The sequence below is a fragment of the Rhipicephalus microplus genome, unplaced genomic scaffold (genome assembly GCF_043290135.1).
Source record: "Rhipicephalus microplus isolate Deutch F79 unplaced genomic scaffold, USDA_Rmic scaffold_21, whole genome shotgun sequence".
NCBI classification, from domain to species: domain Eukaryota; kingdom Metazoa; phylum Arthropoda; class Arachnida; order Ixodida; family Ixodidae; genus Rhipicephalus; species Rhipicephalus microplus.
Genome location: NW_027464594.1, coordinates 9042019 through 9064841, shown reverse-complemented (window position 1 = coordinate 9064841; position 22823 = coordinate 9042019). Strand labels below are relative to the sequence as shown.

The 22823-nt window shown below is 44.3% G+C and overlaps 1 protein-coding gene across 3 annotated transcripts in view; it reads left to right on the top strand.

The window, feature by feature from the left end:
• LOC119170346 (uncharacterized) overlaps nt 1-22598 on the top strand; it is a 44820-nt gene extending 22222 nt beyond the window's left edge. For all 3 annotated transcript variants that reach the window (XM_075883806.1, XM_037421487.2, XM_075883805.1), the window contains exons 2-5: nt 4424-4769; nt 11332-11475; nt 13268-14638; nt 17019-22598. In XM_075883806.1, the coding sequence (XP_075739921.1) occupies nt 4583-4769; nt 11332-11475; nt 13268-14638; nt 17019-17227 (1911 nt within the window). In that variant the 5' untranslated portion in view covers nt 4424-4582 and the 3' untranslated portion in view covers nt 17228-22598. The remainder of the gene's footprint in view (nt 1-4423; nt 4770-11331; nt 11476-13267; nt 14639-17018) is intronic.
• Nucleotides 22599-22823: the final 225 nt, after the last annotated feature.

The window sequence follows — 22823 nt, the reverse complement described above, 5'->3', positions numbered from 1 at the left end:
ATAAACTTAAAGCCAACCTCCGGAGAGGTTCTTCTAGTATAGTCTCTTTCTTTGATTTGTAAATAACCTGCATATTAAGAGTAACTGATGCAGTGGAGGCATAAGGGGGGCTGTGCCAGACCAGACCTGTGTAGATAAAAACTCAGGGGAGGGGGACTTGGCATTGTAGTCTCGTAATTCATATATCCGCCTATCGAGAGGAGCACCATCAGTTTTTGCAAAGACACTTAAGATGAGAAAACTCAAATGTTGCGAAGCAAGACTTTTCAAAGTCATATGATGGGACAATTCTTTCCAATCGGACCATGGCGATAACTGCTAGCGTTGGCAATATAGAAATTATTAGACAATTGTGTGAGGCCACTGCAAATGCATCTGCATATTCAATGAGGCCTATACTTTTATGCCCTGGTATCCATAACAAGCAAATGAGTCGTAAATGTCTTTGCGCAAGAGCATAGAACACTTCTAAAGCATTATACATATTAGGTGCTGTTAATGAAGCACACAAAGACAGGCAGTCTTCAAGAGTGATAGCGTCTGTTATTGATAGAGGCAATTTCCGTAATGCTATGATAATCTCATTCATTCCGCTTGATAAATAAATGTAAAATCAGGTCAACTATTTGAAAAAGAGCAATTTAACAATGAAGATGCTATTCCTACTCCTACATTTCATTCACAAACGGAGGGTTCAGTTGCTATTACAGTCTCTAATTTTAATCTAGCCCGGTGGTCTTTTAAAATGGCATTTAGGTACCTACTGGGAATATTTTTACGACTCTTGAAAAATATATTGTCAAATTCTACTTCAATTGTTTGAATAGGTCTTTTCAGTATAAGTACTTCACGAAGGCTTACTTGAAATGTTTCCAAGAGGTCCTGTTACGGTCCCCATTGGCTGCGCCGTCAGGTACCTCATTTTCTACGTCACACCCAGGAGCGCGCGCCACTGGCAGTGCCGTCATTCAACCCTTCGAAGACGTGCCGCTGAGTCCGCGCGCAGCAGGCTGAACTTTTGACTTTTCCGAACAGCAAGCAACATTCCAAGAACAGCGCCGACACCTGATCCGTGAAAGAATTAATGTCCGCGGAGCCGATGCAGCAGCCTGGCCAAAATAACGGGCTGGGGTGGCGAACAGTAAGCAGTTACTGGGCGCCAAGGATCCGGCAGCCTTCAGAGACGAATGCAAGGGACAACAGCCAATCGAGGAAGTGGCGCGGCGGGCAGAGTAGCTAAACGAAGGAATGACGCAAACGCATTCGCCGGGGCGTACTTCCGCTTTCCGGGATAGTTTCTCGAGCGGCATTTCGGCTACGGCTGCGACGTCTGCAAGCACCTGTGGCCGCACATTTCAGCTTCGCTTGTCAACATCTGTAAGAATTTCCGGGCGGTGATTCTTTTTCTTTGTTACATACAAGTGAATATTTAGCACTGTCTGCGAAATCGATAATATGGTTGAAGCTTCTTAAACAGTGGGTCGTGCGTCCCCGATGCATGTAGTAGTGGTAGTAGTAGGTAGCCACCTCTCATTTAGTTAGAATTTTCGCTTGATGGGGGTACTTTCATATGAACAATATATGATAAAAAGATGCGAGATGGCAGTGTTCACTAGATCGACGGACGGATGGACGCACGGACGGGCAGACAAGCAGACAGGCGGATGGATGAACGAACGCACGCATGGACGGACGAACAGACAGACAGACAGACAGACAGACAGACAGACAGACAGACAGACAGACAGACAGACAGACAGACAGACAGACAGGGACGCATGGATGGATGGATGGATGCATGGATGGATGGATGGATGGATGGATGGATGGATGGATGGATGGATGGATGAATGGATGAATGGATGGATGGATGGATGGATGGATGGATGGATGGATGGATGGATGGATGGATGGATGGATGGATGGATGGATGGATGGATGGATGGATGGAAGTTTCGCCCAGTCATCAACATTCACTCCGTAGATATGTTGTGATTTTCTGCATATTTTATTTGCACTCTGTGAGATCCAACTCTCCCAAGCCACAATTAGCCCACCACAGGGCGTATCCACTTCTAACGGCTCAGTGCACTTGATTAGCAGCATATGTGCACACATCATCTTCAGCAACTCTTCTCTAGCAGTTGCTGTCCGTACTGACAAAGGTTACCTTATGATCTCTACAGCGGCACAAAGCGTACTGCACCGCCTTTACACATTACCTGCTGTGAAATTCCAAGCTCGAAACACTTCACTTTCTTGGTAGTTTCCGTTGATAACGAACTTCAGGCAATGAGCAGAAAGTTCTTCAGCAGATCGAGAAAAAGGTCGAGGAAATGTTACGCCTTCGGATTCTCAGTAGAGCCTAAAATTCTAATGAATTCTTCTTCTTTATTTTTTCCTGACGCAAATGCCACAAAGGCGAAGAGGATGGAGAGCAGGTGTAACTAGCAAGTTGTTTTTCTAATGTTTCAAGCTTTCATTGTCACAGCCTTGAAACACGGATATCAGACTTTCGGCTTAAAATTCAGGTATCAGTCTGATGCACATACCAAGCTTTGTGATAAAAAAAAATGATCATTTGACTCGGCAGCAATAAGGTACATTAGCAGCTGCTATATATTCATGCGTAAAATTATTTCCCGCACCAGCTCCTGGAACACATTCACACTTCGCTGATATCCTGAAACCCTTCTGGTTGGCAAAATAAACTATGTGCGCTTGTGCGTTCAAATCATGTCACAAGGTATTAGTTGCTCACTCACAGGAAACAGTATTCGCTTTCATGCATTATTATTGGTTCTCAAGTGCTCCTTTCCAAGCATAAGCATATTATTTCCGCACTTTATTTCCACGCACTTTATTTCCGGCATTTGTTTAAAAATGGGACGGGGACGTAACATGACACAACAGCCGTGAGTAAAGAAGCAATGATATTTTTATCTCAGCTACATGCTTTCTTTCGCCGACTGGTTGCGGCTGCATGCATGCGTGCTAGCGATTCATTTTACAGCGAAAGCTGTTATGAGGTCACTTTTCGGGTCACGCGCTGCTGCATGCTGTCCGCCGCCGCCGGTGTCACGCGAAATTAAAAGAAACAATTACACAGTGGGGCTTGAACCCGCGTCCGCTTAGTACCAGCCCAATAGTAACGCCGGTGCTTGTAACATATCAAACTTGCATTAGGCAGGCATGACCTAGCACCAATGACACAGTGGGGCGCGAACCCGGGTCCACTGGGTGCCAGCCCAGTATTCTACCACTGAGCTACACCGGTGCTAGTGAGTTGTTCTCAAACTTTAATTAGGCAGGCTTGGTGTTGGGAAAGCAATCGCGCTAATACGACTGATAAAGCGTTTTACAACAGCGAAAGAACAACCAGTCGTCACACAATGTGAATAGCGTAACGAGTGGGCCTTCTAATGCTCCAACTCACTCAAAATCTTGTTCTTGTTTCCCTATTAAGTGTGGCGCACACCCACTTCAGCCTCAATTCCGTATCGTCGTCAACCACTGCCTGAATAATTGGCACAAAATTTCTTGCTAGTGTTTAGCGGATACCACGCTTCTCAAAAGAATGACGAAACATCGCATAGCAAATACCAGCCTACTACCCAAAAGCTTATTAGAATGCCCTAGTGGTTGCTGAGCAAGTATGCTGGCAGTAATTACCCAATGAGTGCTTTGAAAAAGCTCTGAAAGGCCACTCTTCTAGATTTCGCTGTTATTGTGTGGCGCCTACCGCACAGGTCTGGCGTTTTTTTTCTTTCTTTTTGTAAACTTTGAAAAGAACTGGCAGTTGCTGAAGAGAGTCACTTGCCCGAAAAAGACCACTTTCTCGTTACATCTAAGTTTTACATGCAGAGTACCAATTTATCATCTCATTATGGCGCATAATCTGTACTTGTGAGTACGTTTCGTGCGTCCTTTGTGCGTGAGACACGTGTAGCACGTTTCCATCTGCTTGCCAATCTGCGCGTGACTTTCCAATTTGTTGCCATCGCGTTGATTGCTTCGGCTTTGCGGCAAAGCTGTAATTTTTTTTTCTCACTTTTTTTCTCTTTTTCTCACGCCACGCACAGGTAAAGGGAGGGAGCGGTGTACGCTAAAATGCACCTATGCTCATGAGACCCGTGCTAACGAAACATATATCGGAATTGATTGCACAGTCGTTATCTAAAAGACAGACATGGTGTTCTTCGTGTAGACGCACTTTGTTGTAACAATGAGCCTTGCTGTCGTACGCACTGAGGTTCTAGAGTATGAGCTAGATGGCACGTTGATCGTGACCTCCATGTCAACTTCTCGCATGGAAAATGCCACTGACTCCAAATTTAAGTTTTCTTTGCAGTGTTCCTAATTATTGAGCTAATAGCAAACGCAGGCCCAATTCCAGTGATGAATCCTTTGTTTATTTTTCTAGGACAGCACGGAAGTTGACCATGCACCCAGGTTCACCACAGGCAATGGCTCTACAGCAGCCACAAACGTTGGTGGTTGCAGTGTTCTTGGTGGCGACGGCACCAATAAACAGAACGATGAGACGCTTGCCAAGTATGCAGCAGGCATTGGCAAGAGAAGGATGCCCCAACCCGACGGTCGTCTCAGTTGGGCTATGGCCGTGGTCTGCTTCCTCATCAATATGCTCTCCTCGGGATTTGGCCGCTGTTTGGGCCTCTTTTTCAACGCCATCATGTCCACGTTCGCAGTACCCCGAGGAGAGGCGTCGCTTCCCCTGTCTGTCTATGGGGGTTTCTTCAATCTGAGCGGTAAGCAAGGCTTCACTTTTCTTTTCAATGTAATAGTACACAGTGGAGATTCGTGGTGATTCCAGCTCCTGCTACAGTGAGGGAGTTTACGGATTTGTGTCGGTGCACGCGAAGAATTTCCTGCTCGCGCCTCTTTATATATATTATTTATAATGATATTACAATTGTTGGGTTTTATCGTCCCAAAGCTCCATATGAATAAGAGGGACGCCGAAGTGGAGGGGGCTCCGGAAGTTTTGACTGCCTGGGGTTCATTAACGTGCAATTAAATCTCAGCACACGGGCCTCACGCCTTTTCGCCTCCATCAGAATTGGAGCAGCCACGGCCGAGATGCGATCATGCGTCCTTTGGGTGAGTGGCCAAGTGCCTTAGCCACTACACCACGGTGTCGGGTTTGCACCTCTGTGAGAAAACGCATAGCCGTTTTCGTTGCCGCAACACCTGGCTCAAGACGATCAAACTATTTCTTTTATGATCCCACGTTTACTTTACTGTGCGGCTGCAAATTGACGAGTGCGATATATATATATATATATATATATATATATATATATATATATATATATATATATATATTCAGAGCACAAACGCATTACACAGGAAGTGGGCAAGAGTATACACAGCAATAAAACAAGAGTGAGTGAAAAAAAAGTAACAGCTTTTCCGCAAAGGCGAAGCAATGAACGCGATAGCAACACATTGGAAGGTCATGCGCAGATTAGCAAGCAGATCTAAACGTGTCCTGCGTTTCTCATGCACAAAGGACGCACGAAACGCACTCACAGGTACAGATTAACGCGAATAAGCGTCTCAGTGTTACTTCGCTGTGTCTGAAAAGTGCGCCTTTTTCGCAAACGGAGACTGTGCAACGACTGCAGTTACCTTTGTGGGCCTGGTAACTACAACAGAAACGTTCCGACGAAACTCAAAGGCTAGACAAGATTTACGATTTTCCCCACTGCACGATAAGGGCGCGCGATCGAGCGTACACCCCCTTACTTTGTACGCGGGCCAATGTACGCAAGAGAAATGAGAGCCGCCGCGCGCTCACGGCGCCATCTTCCTGATAATGATGAAAACACGAAAGGTCCCCACCCCCAGCTGAGATGCCCGCGAACAATGGTAAGTGGTTGATATAAATAGCTTGCCGTTTGAACAGTGAACGAAGTACATTCGGTGGCTCAGTGGTTGACGCGGCGCATTTACGACGTGGAGGTCCCTCGTTCGATTGCGCACGCCGGAGTCCTTCTTCTGGATTTTTTTCCTTTGTGGCGTTTTCACATAAATAGATACGTATACATCCACGGTGCATAAAATTTACGCCCACGCTGACACCAATGGTGAAATCTAGACAAGAGTGTCCAAATAATTGCTATCGCAATTGAATAGGGCTGGCTACAGGTATACATTCCATTCAACAGTAGCCCTAAAATGACTGATATCTGTCTCTGGGGCAATAGAGAATAGTAGGTGACTTGAAAGTTAAGCGCACTTAAATTAATTTCTAATGGCTGCTGCTAAATGCGTACTACTTGAAAAACTTCAGAACATACACCCCAACAGTTGAAACGTTTCAAATTTCTTTGCTTACACCTAATATACTGCCGTTGTAACTTAAGCGATTTTGTTGTATGGTTGTGATGTTGTGCTCACACACATATTAGCATATTTTCTTGCTCTGCGTATGTAACTCTAATAAAAACGCAGTCACTTCGCTATCAAATTCAGTTTTCGGCATCACTCAATGCTTCGATGGCTAATTTTACAACATAGTTATTTCATCGGGGTATTAAGTTGAGGTGGGTTATCCGCATGCACATTTTATCGTACTAATAGAAAATTGCAGCTTTTTATTTTTTCTCGTGCTTATCTGTATATGCTTTTGTTGCACGGCACGTTTTTTGCTAAAAAGTGTATCAAGCGCACACCTTAGTTCGCTTTAGCAAGCATTGTTCCTTAATGCCTTGTGGTGATTTCTCATTTAAAAAAAAAACAGAGTAAATCTTAAAAATCATCTCCACTCGTGCACTTCATGCATGTATGTGCTTTTATCACCTATGTCGTACAATTATTCACATCAAGCTGTTTGTCTTTCTTCACACTCTCTTTTTTTTATTCACGTATGAGCTTTTTTGCCGACGTCTTATTCCCCACTATCAAAGGGTACATTAATAGCAATGCCTTATTCTTGGCAGTGCTGTGTTGCCTTGTTCCGGTGCATTCATAGAACTCCAAAATTGTTATGAATAGCAACAATATGCGTTTTCTAGAAGTGTTTTCTTCTCACTGATTTTCTATCAAGGATTTGGGGGGGGGTGAAATGAAAAAAAAAAACACCCTTCACGCAAAAGAACTGTAGTTTGCCATAAATATTCATGAGTCTGCCATTACGGCGTGTCTCATAAGCAACTTTCCCAGTATTCGGGGACGTCTGTACAAGGCGCCTTCTCTCGGCGGCAACAATGCTGCATGGTCATACCTGAAGGGTAAGTAGGTGGAGAAAAGTCATATCTAGGGAGATAAAAAATCTTATTATTGTGAACGACTCTCGGTTATTTGAAGCACAGAGCCTCAGGAGCATTCTGGTGAAATTGCAGTATTGGAGTGAGAGCATGGTGGTATTCCATAACAATTTAACACCGCCGAACGAAAGCATCTCAAGTCTCATCGTAAGACAATAAACGCTCTAGGAAGCCACGTGGTTCGCAGTGAGACGCTGTGACTTCGCCAGATTGTTTCAATGGGACTCAGCTGCCTACAACCAGGATTCGGGATTCGTTTTTGTAACTAGCTTTTTCTGTCACACATTATTTTTTTTTGTCTATTTTCTACTCATGGCCTTGCACTGCTGTCACCGACAACAGATGGCGCTAAGAGAAGATGTCCCTTAGAGTTACTGTATATGCTACCTTTAGGTAGCAGAGTTTCGCTACTGTTTTCCGGGCACCGCTCACTCCGCCTGCAGGAGTTCAGCGCCCCTATTCGCCGAGCGCCATCACGTGGTGGTAAATGGTTTATTTGCACTGCGGAGAAGCCAACGCTGCACAGATTCCGGGCAGATCAAGCGGGGCTGAAAACGGCTGCCGTCATTCTCGCCGCGCTTCTTCGGTAATGTAGCCATGCTGCTTGTTGTTCACGAGAAATGCGGCATCAAATGCATTCTGTGTTGAATTGTACTACGTAGAGCCCATGTGATTAGACGCGGGTGCAGCGGGTGTTGCTATAGAAAGATTAGTGTTCCGTCGGAAGGAATAAACACTTGGCCTTTGTCGTCGGCAGGATTTCCTCTTGGGCGTGAAAACCATTGTTACATTGCGGCTTAGGGAGAGCGAGAGCACTGGTTTAGCCTTGGTGAGGGCAAGTGCTGTTGTGGCTTGAGGGGGGCAAGGGCCTTTTTTCCACTTCTTTGCTGATGCCCATGCGCTTGGCTTTTTTTTTAATCTGTCCACGGCACTGCAAAACTTCCTCCATTTGTATTAAACACAGATGCAGTAGTGAATATGTAATACATGCAGAGTTAAGCAGTGCGTGTCAGCTGCATACGTCCACATTAGTCTGGCAGTAAAAAGGCTAAATATAAAGAGATAACTTAAAATACAGCTATTTGAATCGGCAAGGTGTTGCTTCAAGTGCGTGAATTGAATGCTGCTTTGAAACCCTAAGCGAAAAGAATGTTGGACACGACAGGGTTGTTGAACGATGATTCACACCAATTGTCGTGAGCAGCGACTTTAACACGATCGTCATACGAGATGCACGCTTAACGCTGGCGTCGCACGGCCACTCTCGATCGCTATCCAGCTCGATTTAGTTGAATACTACAAAGCTTTAGCTGGTTAACTCACACAGTTAACGAATGAGCTCATCGCGATGAAAATATTCCATCCCTGGATCGATAACGATCAAGAGTGAAAAATAATTTCATGTAAATGGAAAAAACGGTCCAAAATAAGCTGAAGCTAATGTGTGGCCTACTATTATTGTACTTATGTACATCTGGTTCAATGAGCTGACGCACGTTTTTTCATTATTACTTACCAAAAACGTAAGCATAAAATCAAGACTTCCAGGCGTGACCATAGCAACTGAGTTTGTCTTGTACCTTCATTAAGAAAAATTAAGACAACGCTATGAGCGCGAGCGCTGCTCCTACGAGGGTGGTGAGTGGCTTTCCCGCAAGACATTTGAACCCAAGATGGCGTACTTTGGCGCAACTCTGCTACCTAATAGTAGCATATACAGTAACTCTAATGTCCCCATAACCTCCCTGTCCTTCCTCATTTATTCCTCCTCCTCCTAATGTCCCCAAATCCTGGGCTCGTCAAGTTTTGGGCGCAAGAAACGATGCTTTTTCTTTCATTAATTTCGCAGAGTTTCGAATTCTTTAGTCTTCACTGTAAGTTACATGAAGATTCTGTTCACCTTAGGGCAAGAAACACCCGTACACTACCACGTGTGAATTCTAGGGGCACAAGAATTTCAGACGGTTAAAGTTAGGCAGAATATTATTGACTCATTCCAATGCTTAAAACGTACTTAAGATATCGATGCACAAATTCATAGCATTATAGGTTGATTTCGTTCCAGAATTATACCCGTCGGTAGCCAAATGTACGTAATCCGATTTTAAAACGTCCGATGCCGGACGGAGCATCGACACTTCATCCGGGTAAAAAAATGACGCAATTCTTGACTATTCTGCTACTCAGCATCAGCCCTTTTTGAAGCGAATACAGTTATGAAGTCACCATCTTCATTTTGGCAGCGTTGTCAGCCGCTAGCTACCAACGCCGGTGCCAAGCAGGATGCGAACCTGGCACTTGACTATCCTACCTCCTAGTCACACCAGTGCTTCAAGCCCTTTGCAGAAAGAGCCTATAAAAGCTTCATTCCGGCAAGGAATTCTGTCAGCAGATTCATATATAAAGAGGTACAAGAGTGAAACAATAACCAATCGAATTACGTAACGACCAGGCGGGTTAAAGCTTCCTACCATTACAAAGGGCTCAGACAAAATTCTTCATCATCATCAGCCGCAGTAGCTATAAAGTACACACAGTGCTTGCTGATGTGCGCTTGTAGTGGCTACTTCACTTCTTCACAGAAAGGTGAACTATGGCGTAGTGTGTTCCTCTCTACCATAGGTCGGCGTACTCACTGACGAGTCGACTATCTCAGATTTTCTAAGACTCAGATCGAGCCGTCTGTCTGAGTGAGTGCGTATGAGCAATGTTTTGGTGAGTTTGAGTGTCAGTAAGTTCCTTCGGAGAAAATGTTCGTGAGCTTGAGTTCAAAGCAGTCCAAAAGGTAAAATATATTTCATGAGTGAGTGTGAGCTCCACAAGTTTTTCTGACCTATGCTCTCTACTTCGCAAAATTGTGACACTTTCTGCCGTAGTGGACGCCTTGTAACTGCACGTGCTGTGTCCTGCACAACAGAGTTTACAGACTCTAAAAAGGCTCCTTCTTCAGCTTTCGTTATTACAGCGCTACGTTCTCCGCTTTGACAAGGTCTTTCTTGCGGCACTTTAGGAATTGGCAGTTTAAAACGACTGTGCGCACGCTTGATAGAAGTTTGAAGATGCCGCACAATGAATACACAACTGGTCATATTTTAGCAGCCTGGTTTGGTCACATGTTTGGATCAAAGAAGTACCATAAGGAAGACAGGATGGCATCTGGAATTAAGGTGTAGGGCATGGAGGTCAACAATTAAAGCATCTTCTCCGTTACTTCACGCTGCAGGATCCGTAAAGAGGAATATAAAGATGAGAAAGAGAAAGAGAGCGAGAGAGAGAATAGAAGCAAAAAGGGGGAAGAAAGCAACGAGTTTACTAACCTGTGCGGGATGCCTACCCCAAAAGTAGAATATGTCTCCACTGGCCCTTCGTCCTCAGAAAGCACAACAGTGACTTCCGAATAAATATTGAAGGAACCTGGCCTTCTTGGCATTCCCTTATTCGCACACATTCACACACATATAAACTCAAGATCACACCCATCAACAGCACTCACTAGCGTCTGCTTATTGTGCTTGACGAAACCTAGATGGTGATGATGATGATTAAAACTTTAGGTTCAGAGAAGACGCTGGGGAGGCACCGCGCCATCAGGCTAATTCCACGTAGAGACCACCAAGCCGAGCTTGGCGGTCCGTTCACAGGCACTCTGGACTGCCAGGGTATGATAGTTTAGTTCTGGGCGGCGCAAGAACACTGCCCACCTGTTCCCGCTGTAGGCGGAGCCGGTAAATGATGACGTGTAAACGCAATGAGCAACAAAGTTTAATATGTGCATTGGCCCCAGTGGGGCAACTTTCTAGAGAAAACAAACGACAGGAAGGCGATACGGATAAAAACAGGCAATGAGACGCTTCACTAATAGAAGGGTTAATGCCGAATACGCACTAAAGCAGTGATTAATAATGGGCCTTGCGAGCGTCACGTTTGCCGCAAAGCGTGTGGAAAACAATCAAAATGAACTTGATGACGCGTACAACATGTCTATTTCACGCTTTACAGTTCTTTACTTGTTTAACTCTCTTCTCATTTCTTTCCGTAGGTCTCATATCTGGAGCCCTGATACAGGCCTTCGGAACTTGCAAGACATCGGTCATTGGAAGCACTCTTACCATACTCGGACTCTCCATATCGGTCTTTGCCACCGGACCAATCTTCCTTGCTTTTTCGGCGGGCTTCCTGTTCGGTTAGTGATCTCGCTTGCATGGAAGAAACTGAAACACACATCAAGCTGCAGCCACCTTGATAAGCAGCGTCCGATAGGCCATTTAGCAGGCATACAATTTTTGGTCATAATTCGGAGTTGAGTGAGATCTACCACAGCAAGTTGTCTTCAGATGGCCTTCATTGACTAGGTTCTCTGCTACCTTCCTGCTCGCCCTTCCTCCTTATTATCCTTCCTTTCTTCGTTGATTGATTAGTGTTTCTATAAGCAACAATGGCCCACCTAATAGCGCGCACAATTGATTACATAGCAAGGCACTACGTGGCAATATAATTCTTCAGATACTCACACTAACCATAACAGCTTATTAATCTTAGTAAGCTTCATAAAAGAACGAATAAATGTCGAGATAGATCAAAAATGAAGAAAAGACGTTGCATGTGCCAAACAAACATTAGTATTAAAAATGCATTACCGCACAAATTGTCATCTGTAAGTGTCAATGTCAATTATTTTAATAATAAATACAATGTTTATAAATAGTGCCTGCTTCAATAACATTTTCATACTGATTAGAAGGCCGACGCGTAGTAACCCTTTCACTTACCCAAATGTTTCGCAATAACCTCACTAGAAAGTTACAACGCAGCTACCGCTATTATCGTCGCAATTTCTGTCCTTTTATTTATTAATTGTGATGTGTTTTTTCTCCATTGGAGGATACTCCTAGTGCTTGTTTACATCCACTGCAGAAAACTGCAAGGTATGCACCGACTAGATATTGCGCATTTAGTTGCGGACTTTGTAAAACAAAATGAAAAAGGAACCATCTCGCGTATAGAAGCTTTGCGTCTTACTGAAGTTGGTGAGAACAGCAGTCGAGCACTAATACTGGGTAAAAACATCTTCAGGCTGGATGTACAAAACACAGGAGAAACTTATAGTAGAATATAAAAACAATATAGAGTGGTCAGGCGATGAAAGACACATAAACGCTTTCTTGCACCTATCATCGGGCACAACTCAATAATCCTGTATAGGCCCCATATGCCTTGCCCCCTCCCCCCTTCCCCACAAGACCGAAGTGCGGCAGTGGATTGCCTCTGCTACTAAAAAAACAGCCCTCTTCATCAAATGGCTCCACACCGGCCGTCTAGCCGGTGGTGTCACTGTGGAGTGCCTGCAAACGTTTGTGTAGGCTTGTGTGTTGAAGAAAAAATTAGACTTCTAAAGTTATATCTAAGCGCAGTTAGAAATAAAACGTTCGTCAGAGCTTGTATAAAAATTGCCAGATTTCGCTGTAATTATTAAAACTGAAGTGATGATATTTGTGTTAACACTTTACGTGCACTGTAGTCTCACTTGTCATTGCACACGGAATATTTTCGAAAACGGTATTTGCTAAAGCTTACTTTTTGTGTTAACAGTCTACAATAAAATTAGCACTATGGTGCTATCAACGTGGTGTTTTGGGTATGTTTTAAGAAAAAGAAGGCAGTGTCCATCACTAAAAATAAAGTACCAGGCGAGCCAGCTCGATCAATGGGACTTGTTTGTTAAGCATCACACGTGTAGTTTTATTACATACCTCTTATCTCCATCGCACCTGAATTAAAATGCTGGCATTTCGAAATTGAAATTCACCTCTCATGACTCCAGCTGGCATACCGTAACTTGGGCAATACGTTTCGGCCTAAACTAGTGTTTACTTTAAATGCTGTATAGCGATAGGTTATCTCATCTTTCTTTAATTTCGGTTGCGCTGTCACAATTCTTCAGACGTAAAATCATGTCGTGATCTTTTCCGTTTCAGGTACTGGCCAAGGCCTTATTCTCAACAGCATCGTGGTCTGTGTGAGCCAGTATTTCGAGAAACGGCGAGGCACAGCGCTGGGCCTAAACATGGCTGGAGCAACCGTAGCTTCGCTTGTGTTTCCCAACTTGTACGAGTTTCTGATCGCCGAGTACGGCCTTCGCGGCGCGCTCCTAATAATGGGCGGCTCGTTGGGCAACGTCTTGGCCCTTTCCATGCTTGTGAATCCACCTTCATGGGAGAAGGAGGTGCGGAACAGTGGCGCCACCAATCTGAAAACGAGCGGAACTTCTAGTGTTCCGTACTACACTCCCACAACCGGGCGAGCGTCAGTCTTGTGCGGTCATGCAGATGAAGACAAGGACAAACTCTATCTCGAAATTGAACCGCCGCGTCTGTCATCACCGCAAGCCAGGAAAGCCACTCTGGTCAGCGTCTCGAATGGTGCAGCCAGCACTTGTAGGCGGGGAACCATCATCAGTGTCGGCGACAAAACGAGCGTCGTCGGGCATCGCAGGGGAACCATTATAAGCCTCGTCGACAACGTGAAGACGTCCCGGCGCGGCACCCTCATATCCGATCATCCTTGTGCCCTGTCATCGTCCCGGCGGGGAACAATCACAAGCAGCGTGGGATACGGCGGAGAATCGGTCTCCATGGCTCCGGATTTGAATGAAATCCGTGCCCGCAGAGGTACCATGATGAGCATAGCGGGATCGATGTTCGCGAGCAATAAAGTCGCGCGAGGCTCCGCTTCGGTCGATATGATGTCAGCACGCAGAGGCACCTTGGTGAGCCTGAACAATTCATGTCACCTAGATTGCTCGTCCCTGCGAGACGACGCGCTCAGAATCGAGCTTTCCGCAGTTCCAAAAGAGCAATCCAGTTCCTCATCAGTGCTCAAAAACATTCTAGAGGTACTAAAGTACCCACGCTTCTATTTTCACGCATTTAGTTACGCTGCGTTGCCCTTTTTCCTCGATTCATACCTGACTGTGATGTTCGACTTCGCCGAAGACATCGGGGTGCCCCCTTCTGACTCTGTGCACGCACTCACGATGTTCTCAGCCACGGATACAGTGGGACGATTGTTCGTCCCTTTTATAAGCGACTACGGCCTCATCTCCAACTGCGGTCTGCTCACCATCGCATATTTCTCTCTGGGACTACTGCAGCAACTCACGCCTCACATACAGGGAAAAGCAGCGTTCTGGGGGATGTCAGTAGTCATGGGCCTCCCGACCGGTTACATCATGGTAGGAGCCCCGGAAATTCTGTCTACCGAGATTGGCACAAAAAACCTGCCGATTGCTTACGGATTTATGACGACACTCACGGCTATTGCAGGCTTTGCTAGACCACCTGTTATCGGTAAGCATGAGAAAGTTTTTATTTAGTCTCAAGCTTGAGCGTGGTGCTAATCTGCTGCAAAACGACTACAGAGAAAAATGCATACAAACACGGTGTTACGTGAGGATGTCCAACTTTCTTATTCCTGTTTCTGAGCTGCTATGCCTGCTTTGTAACGGTATCTACCAGAAGCGTTCCCACAATTTATTTTTCGTGGAGGGGAAGGGGGCTAACTACAACTTACGTATGTCCACGCATGCGTTTGTATTTGTGCGTGTATATACTATCCACGCAAACAAAGTTGAAAGTTTTCGGTGTGGGGGAATTGGAAGCCCCTCACCCCTTGGCTAAGCCCATGTTGTCTATGCAGAGATATTTAATACCGAACAGGCAGGCCTCAGCCAATGGCCGTACCAAGCTAAATGCACTGGTTCTCGAACAGGCAACCCTTACGCTTAAGTTACTTTCGGTTCCCAGCCGTTTTTGCGAACAGTGCTGTATTCCTCAAATAAAAATAACCCTGCTGATACTAATGCCGAATTCTATTGCACTTCTACTTCCTTTAAGATATACAGGAATGTTTATGTTGATGGTCTTTTTCATCAACGTAAGGACCGCTCGGTGTCTTCAGAGGTGCTCGACCTAAACAACTTGAGGCTAGCAGAAACATGTGAAGCCTCGCACGCTTAAGTGCAGCCTTCATCATTTTTATTATTTCATTCCTCAATATCTTTTGCATTTTGTTTCCAACATCATATAAGCCCACCTTTAATGAGACTGACACTGGCATATGATGACCATACTTTGGGCTTGAAGAATAACGAGCAGGTGGGCTGGTTGTTTAGGGCTCATAGTGAGTTGTATGGGGCAGCGTTAGGGCGACTACACGAATAAGAAAAGACACAAATGCTGCACTCACAACAGTGCAGCACATATGTCTTTTCTCGTTCGTGTATTCGCCCTAACGCTGCCCCATACAACTTACTCATAACTCTTCGGCACCAACACTTTCCTTTAAGCTTACGTCGCCCTTCACCCTTCCGCGCCTGTATCACGATCAATTTCACCATTGTTCACTCTATCAAAAGCTGCATGACTGAGCCCGCCATTAAAGTGGGCCTAAAAGTGAGAAGTGCCCTTCTTGTAGCGAGTCTTTCGAATGCAGAAAAGAACGTTGCGTGAGAGCTGCCGATTGCCAGTCGCTGAATTTAGTGTGTCAGCGAAAGCTTCCTAATCTTTCATTGAGCTTTTTTTGGGGAACCTCGTGCTGCAGAACTTATTATATTGTCTCGAAAATTGAATAACTGAACTTTGTGGAAACTGAATTCGGTTTACCTAGTAAAAAATAAACCTCACTAAATATTGAGGCTATATTGTTTTGAAGTGTTTTGAAGAAAAAAGCATTTTCATATTCATATATAGCAACGCCTCCTATAGCATTTCCAAAGACGCATTTTCGACACTACATTCGTATACTGAATTTATGAGCAATATATTTAAACAATAAGCATACTTGTGTGCTGTAATCAAGTAATTCAAAGACACTAGCAGCAACGCATGTACTTTTATAAGCTCTCAATACTGGTAACATAAAAGCTACCTAAAAAATCCACAGCAAAGCAGACTTGTGTTTCGTGTTAGGATTCCCGCATCAAAATCTGACTGACTGTTTCTTGACAACACCTTACCTCAGGCAAAACCATTGTAATGTCACCATGCCACGCAGCTTGTACTGTTTTGCCTGCGAAAGCGCGCTAGTAAGTGCGGTCTTCCTCAATCGGCTAAATGGGGGCAAGGAAACTGGTTTGCCTTACCGTCTACCTTTCTTTGTTACTCTCATTGATTGTTATGTTTTAGATCTTTCGATGCCCACCGTAAGCGAAACGGCTCTTATTTGTTGTGAACGGGGCGTGAAGGTACTCTGCGCCTTTGGCATGGTGCCTGTTGACATATTCTCCAGCGCCGAAACCTCAAGTCATGCGTTGGTACCCTGGCAACAATGATATGTAGCAACGTGAACTGGCCAATAACTTCAATAAAAGATCAGATTGGTGCACCAGAAACGGCTTATCACCGAAAAGCCCACTGTCAAGGCATAGTAGGGTGTTCGAAAATGACCCAGATCTAGGGCTGCATCTCGGTAGCTGGTCGCCACAGGCTTTCTCGCGTACGGCCACGCCACCAGCGAGATCTGTAATTCGTATCAAGCTTCGTTTGAAAAGTTTCGTTTGAATAATTTGGGCTGAATGATAGCTCTAAAGTACAAGCACCGCAGTTTTGCTATAACACTTGCAAGGTCGTGCAACGTGTGGGTAGATGCACTTGGCGCAGTGGCACACTGTGTGACAGCAGCCTGTTAAATGCTCTCAGCTTTGTACTGATGACTCTGTGCCTACCGCAGGTTTCTTCAGGGACAACTACGGCAGCTACGATGGTCTGTTTCGGCTACTTGGCGGCATGCTTACGCTCTCTTTTCTGTTCACGGCTGGCTTATGGGTCACCGGACGCTCGAAACTCAGGAAGAAAAAGGCGACCGCCTCTGCAACGGAGGCCTTCGTCTTCGTACCGGAGGCGATGCCGACGCTCAAAGAAGAAGAAGTGGATTCCTAAACAAGCTGTGTAGTGTAAGACACTTACCTGGAAGAAAGGGAAAAAACAAGCACAAAAGTGCAGCTGCAAGTGGCGGTTTTGAAGGGTCGTTGTAAATAGCATAGAGGAAGGCAAGAGAGGCAATCCGCAAGGGAGAGCCAGATGGTAACTCTTACCTGATGAACGTGCGCGGAGTGATGTGTTCAGGGTGGGCGAAGGCTGAACGTGCAGAAGACGTGATCTAGCGACATTTAATGAATTGTGCAAAAGACGTGATTTAGCTACCATTGAATGAACGGTGAACTACTGCGTTCCTTTCTATTCAAAGCTAATGCACTGATCAGCTTGCGTGAAAAAAAAATGAAAAAGCTAACCAGTGGCTCGTATGAGTGAGATATTTGTGGACTACATTCGTTTTTGTATTCAACATTTCTCCAGGAAAACATAATCAGTTTCGAGCACATGGGAAGCTTCGAAAGTTGCAACGCCAATGCAAGAATTTACGAATTCTCCGTTTATACTATAGGCTCGTTTGGAGCTTTGCAAAAAGAAGCCACATACAACATATTGATGAAACTTTGGTGTACAGGTGTATAAAATTTACACGGTAAATGGAAGCACGAACTATTTTTTTGAGGCCACTTCTAGCACAAACGGATTCACGCGAACGAATGTTCTTATGGTGTGACGTACGCTAAATATTGTGTGGGAAATAACAGTAACACATGAAAAGCTTCCCTCACCTCTTCCCTATTTACACTGCTACACAAATTTCTCACATCACACCATGTTGCTTCCTGAATTATTTCGGGATGACATGGCGGTTAACAACATTGTCAATGCAAGCGTCAAACAGAGGGTGCATATGTCGACATAGAATGCCATCGCCCCCAATCGTCATTCCTTTTACGGCAATGGTAATAGTTGGCTTGAGTGCAGGCAAACGCCTGCTGTGCTTATTCGGGGAAATAATTAATACTGCCAGTTAGCCTCTTACGCCAGAGCCATGATGCAGAATAACGCAATTATCAAGCCCCTGTTGGACCTTCGTGGCCAACGTTATCTCTGTCGTTTCGGGGGCAATTGTCAATTGTTGCCGATGACTTTATTAGTGTTGCGCCCTCGTCGTTTCAGTTGATTTTTCAAAAGGGTCTTTTGGGGGAGATCGCTTAAGTGTGTAAGGGTGGGAATTAGTAACAATAGCAGTAAAAAAGAGCACAAACTTTACACCTCTTTGTGTTCGGCATTCTGTCTCAGTTGACGTAAAATCTACACTGGCTGGGGATGGCAGTGACTTTAGAAGGTGTCACAATCGAATACGTCCCAGCCGGAATGTGAATTTATTCTTTAGTTTCTGGCAATTAACTTGACGCTTATCGATTGCCGAAGACATGTCTTTTTTTTGCAATTATTACTTAGCAACGCATCCCGTCAGAATTTAACAAAATACCGTCAGTGGCTACACCAAAAATAATGTTTTTCCAGGTAAAACAAACCGAGAACTATTGGTGATACGAAAAATCACAGCCTATTCACGAAGTGAATGATGACGAGTGGGCGAAGCTCTGGGGGATCATGAACCGTGAATTCCCCCGTACATTGCCGGCGCTGCCGTTTCACTGCAGCTGCGCGAGCACTCGCCGCCTCTAGATCAGCTTGCAGACGTTTTCGTGCCGCTGCAGCTTCGCGAGCCCGCAAGTCTCGATCCTCTTGTTTGCGCTGCCGCTCTGCGAGCCCAAAACTCTGTGGACTGCGTTGCCGCGCAACTGCGCTACGCACTCCAAGACCGCCACTGTCGAAACAGAGAGAGAGAGAGAGAAAGCCGACCCACTAGCAGTCTCCTTTCAAACAGCAGCACGCGCCAAGAGCGAGCACTGGCACCACCCCACCCTTTACCGGGCGCTTCCAGTACTTGCGTGTCACGCCGACAGACAAGGCACATAGCTTGACCCTAAGGAGCTTCACCCGTAAAAATAGAGCTGGAGCTCTAAACCCATGAAAGAGCTGCTGGCTGAAGACAACACATCGAATCTTTAGTTAATATTGAAACAGCCTTGAAGTATGGCTCGACAGTGTCTTTGCAGTTTATGCTTATAAGTATAAGCAATATTTCCACAAAGCGGCATCGGGTTACTTCTAATGACATGTAAGGCCGCGCAAGCTGGCCGCTTTAGATGCCACACCACTTGGCAGCAAAAAAAAATTTCTTAAAGTTTCTCAGGACGTGTGTAAAAGATGAAGCAAAAATAGTAAGCCTACATGGAAACAACCCAGCGCATAAAACCACAAACATGGAAAAGTTAAACATGCATACACGAGCAAGCACAAGTATATTTCGTGTGCAAGTTCAAGCGTACACACATACTCAATTAGACACAGGTGCTTTTTGAAATGATCCAGTGTACGGGCGAAAGTGCGTTACATTACCGAGCTTAGGCGATAGAAGTACACATACACGAGTAATATTGTGCTTGCTCAAATATATAAACTATGACTTTTATACCAAACCTTGGAAGTTAAGCATACACAGATGTCTCATCTACCTGGACCAGAAGCACTGGCTGAATCATAATAAATGAAAAACACGCAGTTTGTCAGCTGTGACAATAAAACACATGATTCAATAAAGGAAGGTCGCATCTCTTAAGCTACCGACACATATGTTACCACACAGATGGTTGAGTCTGTCTACTTTTTTTCGCACGATAGATACGCGTGACCACGTCGGACTAAAAAAACAGCTCGATGTAATTCATCAATGTCTGTATCATAATCTGTCGGGGCTACCTCTTCCAACATTTATTTGTTCTATTCACTGATTCATGGGTAAGCTTCACTTCTCTGACTTCTCTTTAATATGCATGCGTTTTATACATATATATGGTGATGAGCATATCTCATTTCGTGCAACCTTTCTATTATGATTCTCTGTGCTGGTTAGGTGCTGTGAAAATTCTGGTTTTGTGCTGCTGGTGCGCTGTTCTGTCTATATGTGATGCCAGCCAGCTACTGCCGTCCTCGCTGAGTGAGCATTAGGCCACTGTGGCGTAACTAACGTTCTTTTTTATTCGTTCAATTCTCTCGGTTATTTCTTAGCCAAATCAGAAAAGAAAACCTAATAAACTTCACATTGACGCTGTTACCCATGGGCCTTAGCAGTTACAGAACCCATGTCACCTAGAGCATCACACGACCCTCACTTTCCTGCCAGGGCAGGATCTGAGCTTACGCGACCACTTCCGCGTGTCTGGTCGAGAATCACTGAACGCATGCCAGGATGACTACGCTGCAATGTTTGTATATGAAACTTTGTGCAGTGAAACGGCTGGCTTGATAATCCTTCAAACGAAGAAACCTTGCCACAGCAGAATACACTAGTTGGTAGCATGAAAAATTCGAGTTATAATACTTCTTTCTAGGCGGATTTCTTATTGCTACTGTGTACACTTCGCCTTAAGAATATTTTAATAACGTATTGCTGCATTTCGTGGTTTCTGCAAAGATTCCTCTGACGGTTGCCATGATTGTAGGTATGCATGTATCCATGCACGTATGTATGTATGTGTGTGTGTGTCAGTATGTGTATGTATGTATGAGGCTCAACAAATTGATTTATTAAAGAAAATCTTCCGGTTGTGAAAAGTGAACTGCGACTGCCAGTTACTGGAGTGTAATACACCCCAATTCCCTTTTGAGCAAAATAATAATAAAGACGGTCATCGACTTACATGCTGCGATCAAGCCAAGCGCACGATTTATCTATATCAAGTCCATAACAAAAATATCCAGTTACTTTAGAGTGAAATTTTTACATGGTTTCTGCAGTCATTTTAAATACATCTTCTATACAATGTCGAAAATGAAAAAATATTAATACTCACAAGATGGTTTCTCTTTTTTTCACTGAGACAACGAAAATTCAGTGTCTTTAAACCTCTCATGTTTGCTTAGCACAAAATCCCATATCCCTGTCATTTCTAACATATAGTGAACAGGTATTATCCACCCATTACGAAATGCCTTTGTCACGCTTTCAAAGTAAACAAAAGAAATAAAATATACTGAAGGCTCACATAGTACCATGTGGAAAAGGCCCACCGACGAACTAGGCCATTCAAGACCAGGGTTAGTTTTTGAACTGGAGCAAATATCAAAATGGTTTTGTTTCAGCAACCCTGCTCCACGTAACTTGCTTTTTTTCACCAATGCAGTAAATATGTATGCGTTTTGAAACGCTTGTAGTTTTTGCAAACAAAGTAAAAGCACACAGTCACGAACAGCGCTGCCTTAAATGTCACTTCATCGAGACTCAAGCATGTATGACAAGGTTACGTATGTCGTTAACTCTGGTCATGGTTCATTTAAAAGTATTGCTTGCAGAAAGGTATGCGGAATAAACTTCGTATGGTTATTCTGAGCATGAAACAGTTTTTAAAGGTAGTATTGCAGGGACGAGATGTACGTACATGAAACCACTATATCGCTCGGCATTTTTCCTTTCATGTGGCTATGGTGTGTGTTTCCGTTTCTACTAAAGTACTGCGAAGATATTGAAGGCTCGCCGAGAATTCCATGTGTGCAGAATAGTCACTATAGTCAGCAGGATTCAAATCGCATTATCCATACGTTTGTCCTTATCGGCATTCTCTGGGTTAAACTTGACCTTGTCTTGTAGCTGCTGTCGACCTCATGTATACTTTGCGCATTATACTCCTCATGTTTCAACCGTATTATCATGAACTGACTTGCAATGAGCCCTCTAAGATTCCCAAATAGGTCGACGAATCAGAATTAAGGTGGCATTTCGTATAACATCATCCATGACAGCGGAATGTCGAGTTGTGATAGAGTACAACGGTAAGAACTCGGCACAAAATATTTGCAGTGAATAGCTGTCAAACGTGTAAAGTACCATTTTCTGTTGGCCAACTTAAAGTGCTTAGTCTTTCCCGACCTTCTTTTCAAAGCCGTAATGCTATGAACCAACCACCCCAGTGTGCTTTAAGAATACATCGGCTACCATATCGCCGGGTATGTACAATGAAGACGTTCTATTGCCCCCATTAAAAAACCGATACTCCAAATGCGCACCTTTTCTCAGAAAATTCAGTAGATCTGACGTAGCTTGGAAATTGATGTTACGCGAAACATGCGGCAGGAAGGCGACCATGTTGTAATTCTTTAGTTATCGGCAATGATTGCATAATTAAATGCCCGCTTTCGAGCTTTTCTGTAAGCATACTGTACACTGTTTTTAGTGGACTATGTTTTGGACGTATCTGAAATGTACTTACCCACTCTTATTTTTTTCCTGCCCACACTAACGGTGCAAAGAGATTGGCATATATGTATAAAGAATGTGAAATAAAGTAGTTGTCCTTGTCTTGGTTAATTTGTGGGCTTCATTTTTTGTTAGCGGGCTTTTGTTGAGTTTAAATCTGGTTCAGTTTCAAAGATTACGTGATAATCGTAATATTTCCTGTTTCTTTCACACACGAAAACCACTGGAGTTGAAAAATACTGATGACATTTATCCCGGAAAAGATACTGCGGGCATACCAACATGAAGCTTTTTATGAGGAAACAAAAGTTTTCTCGTTGTTGATCGTGTGCAGCA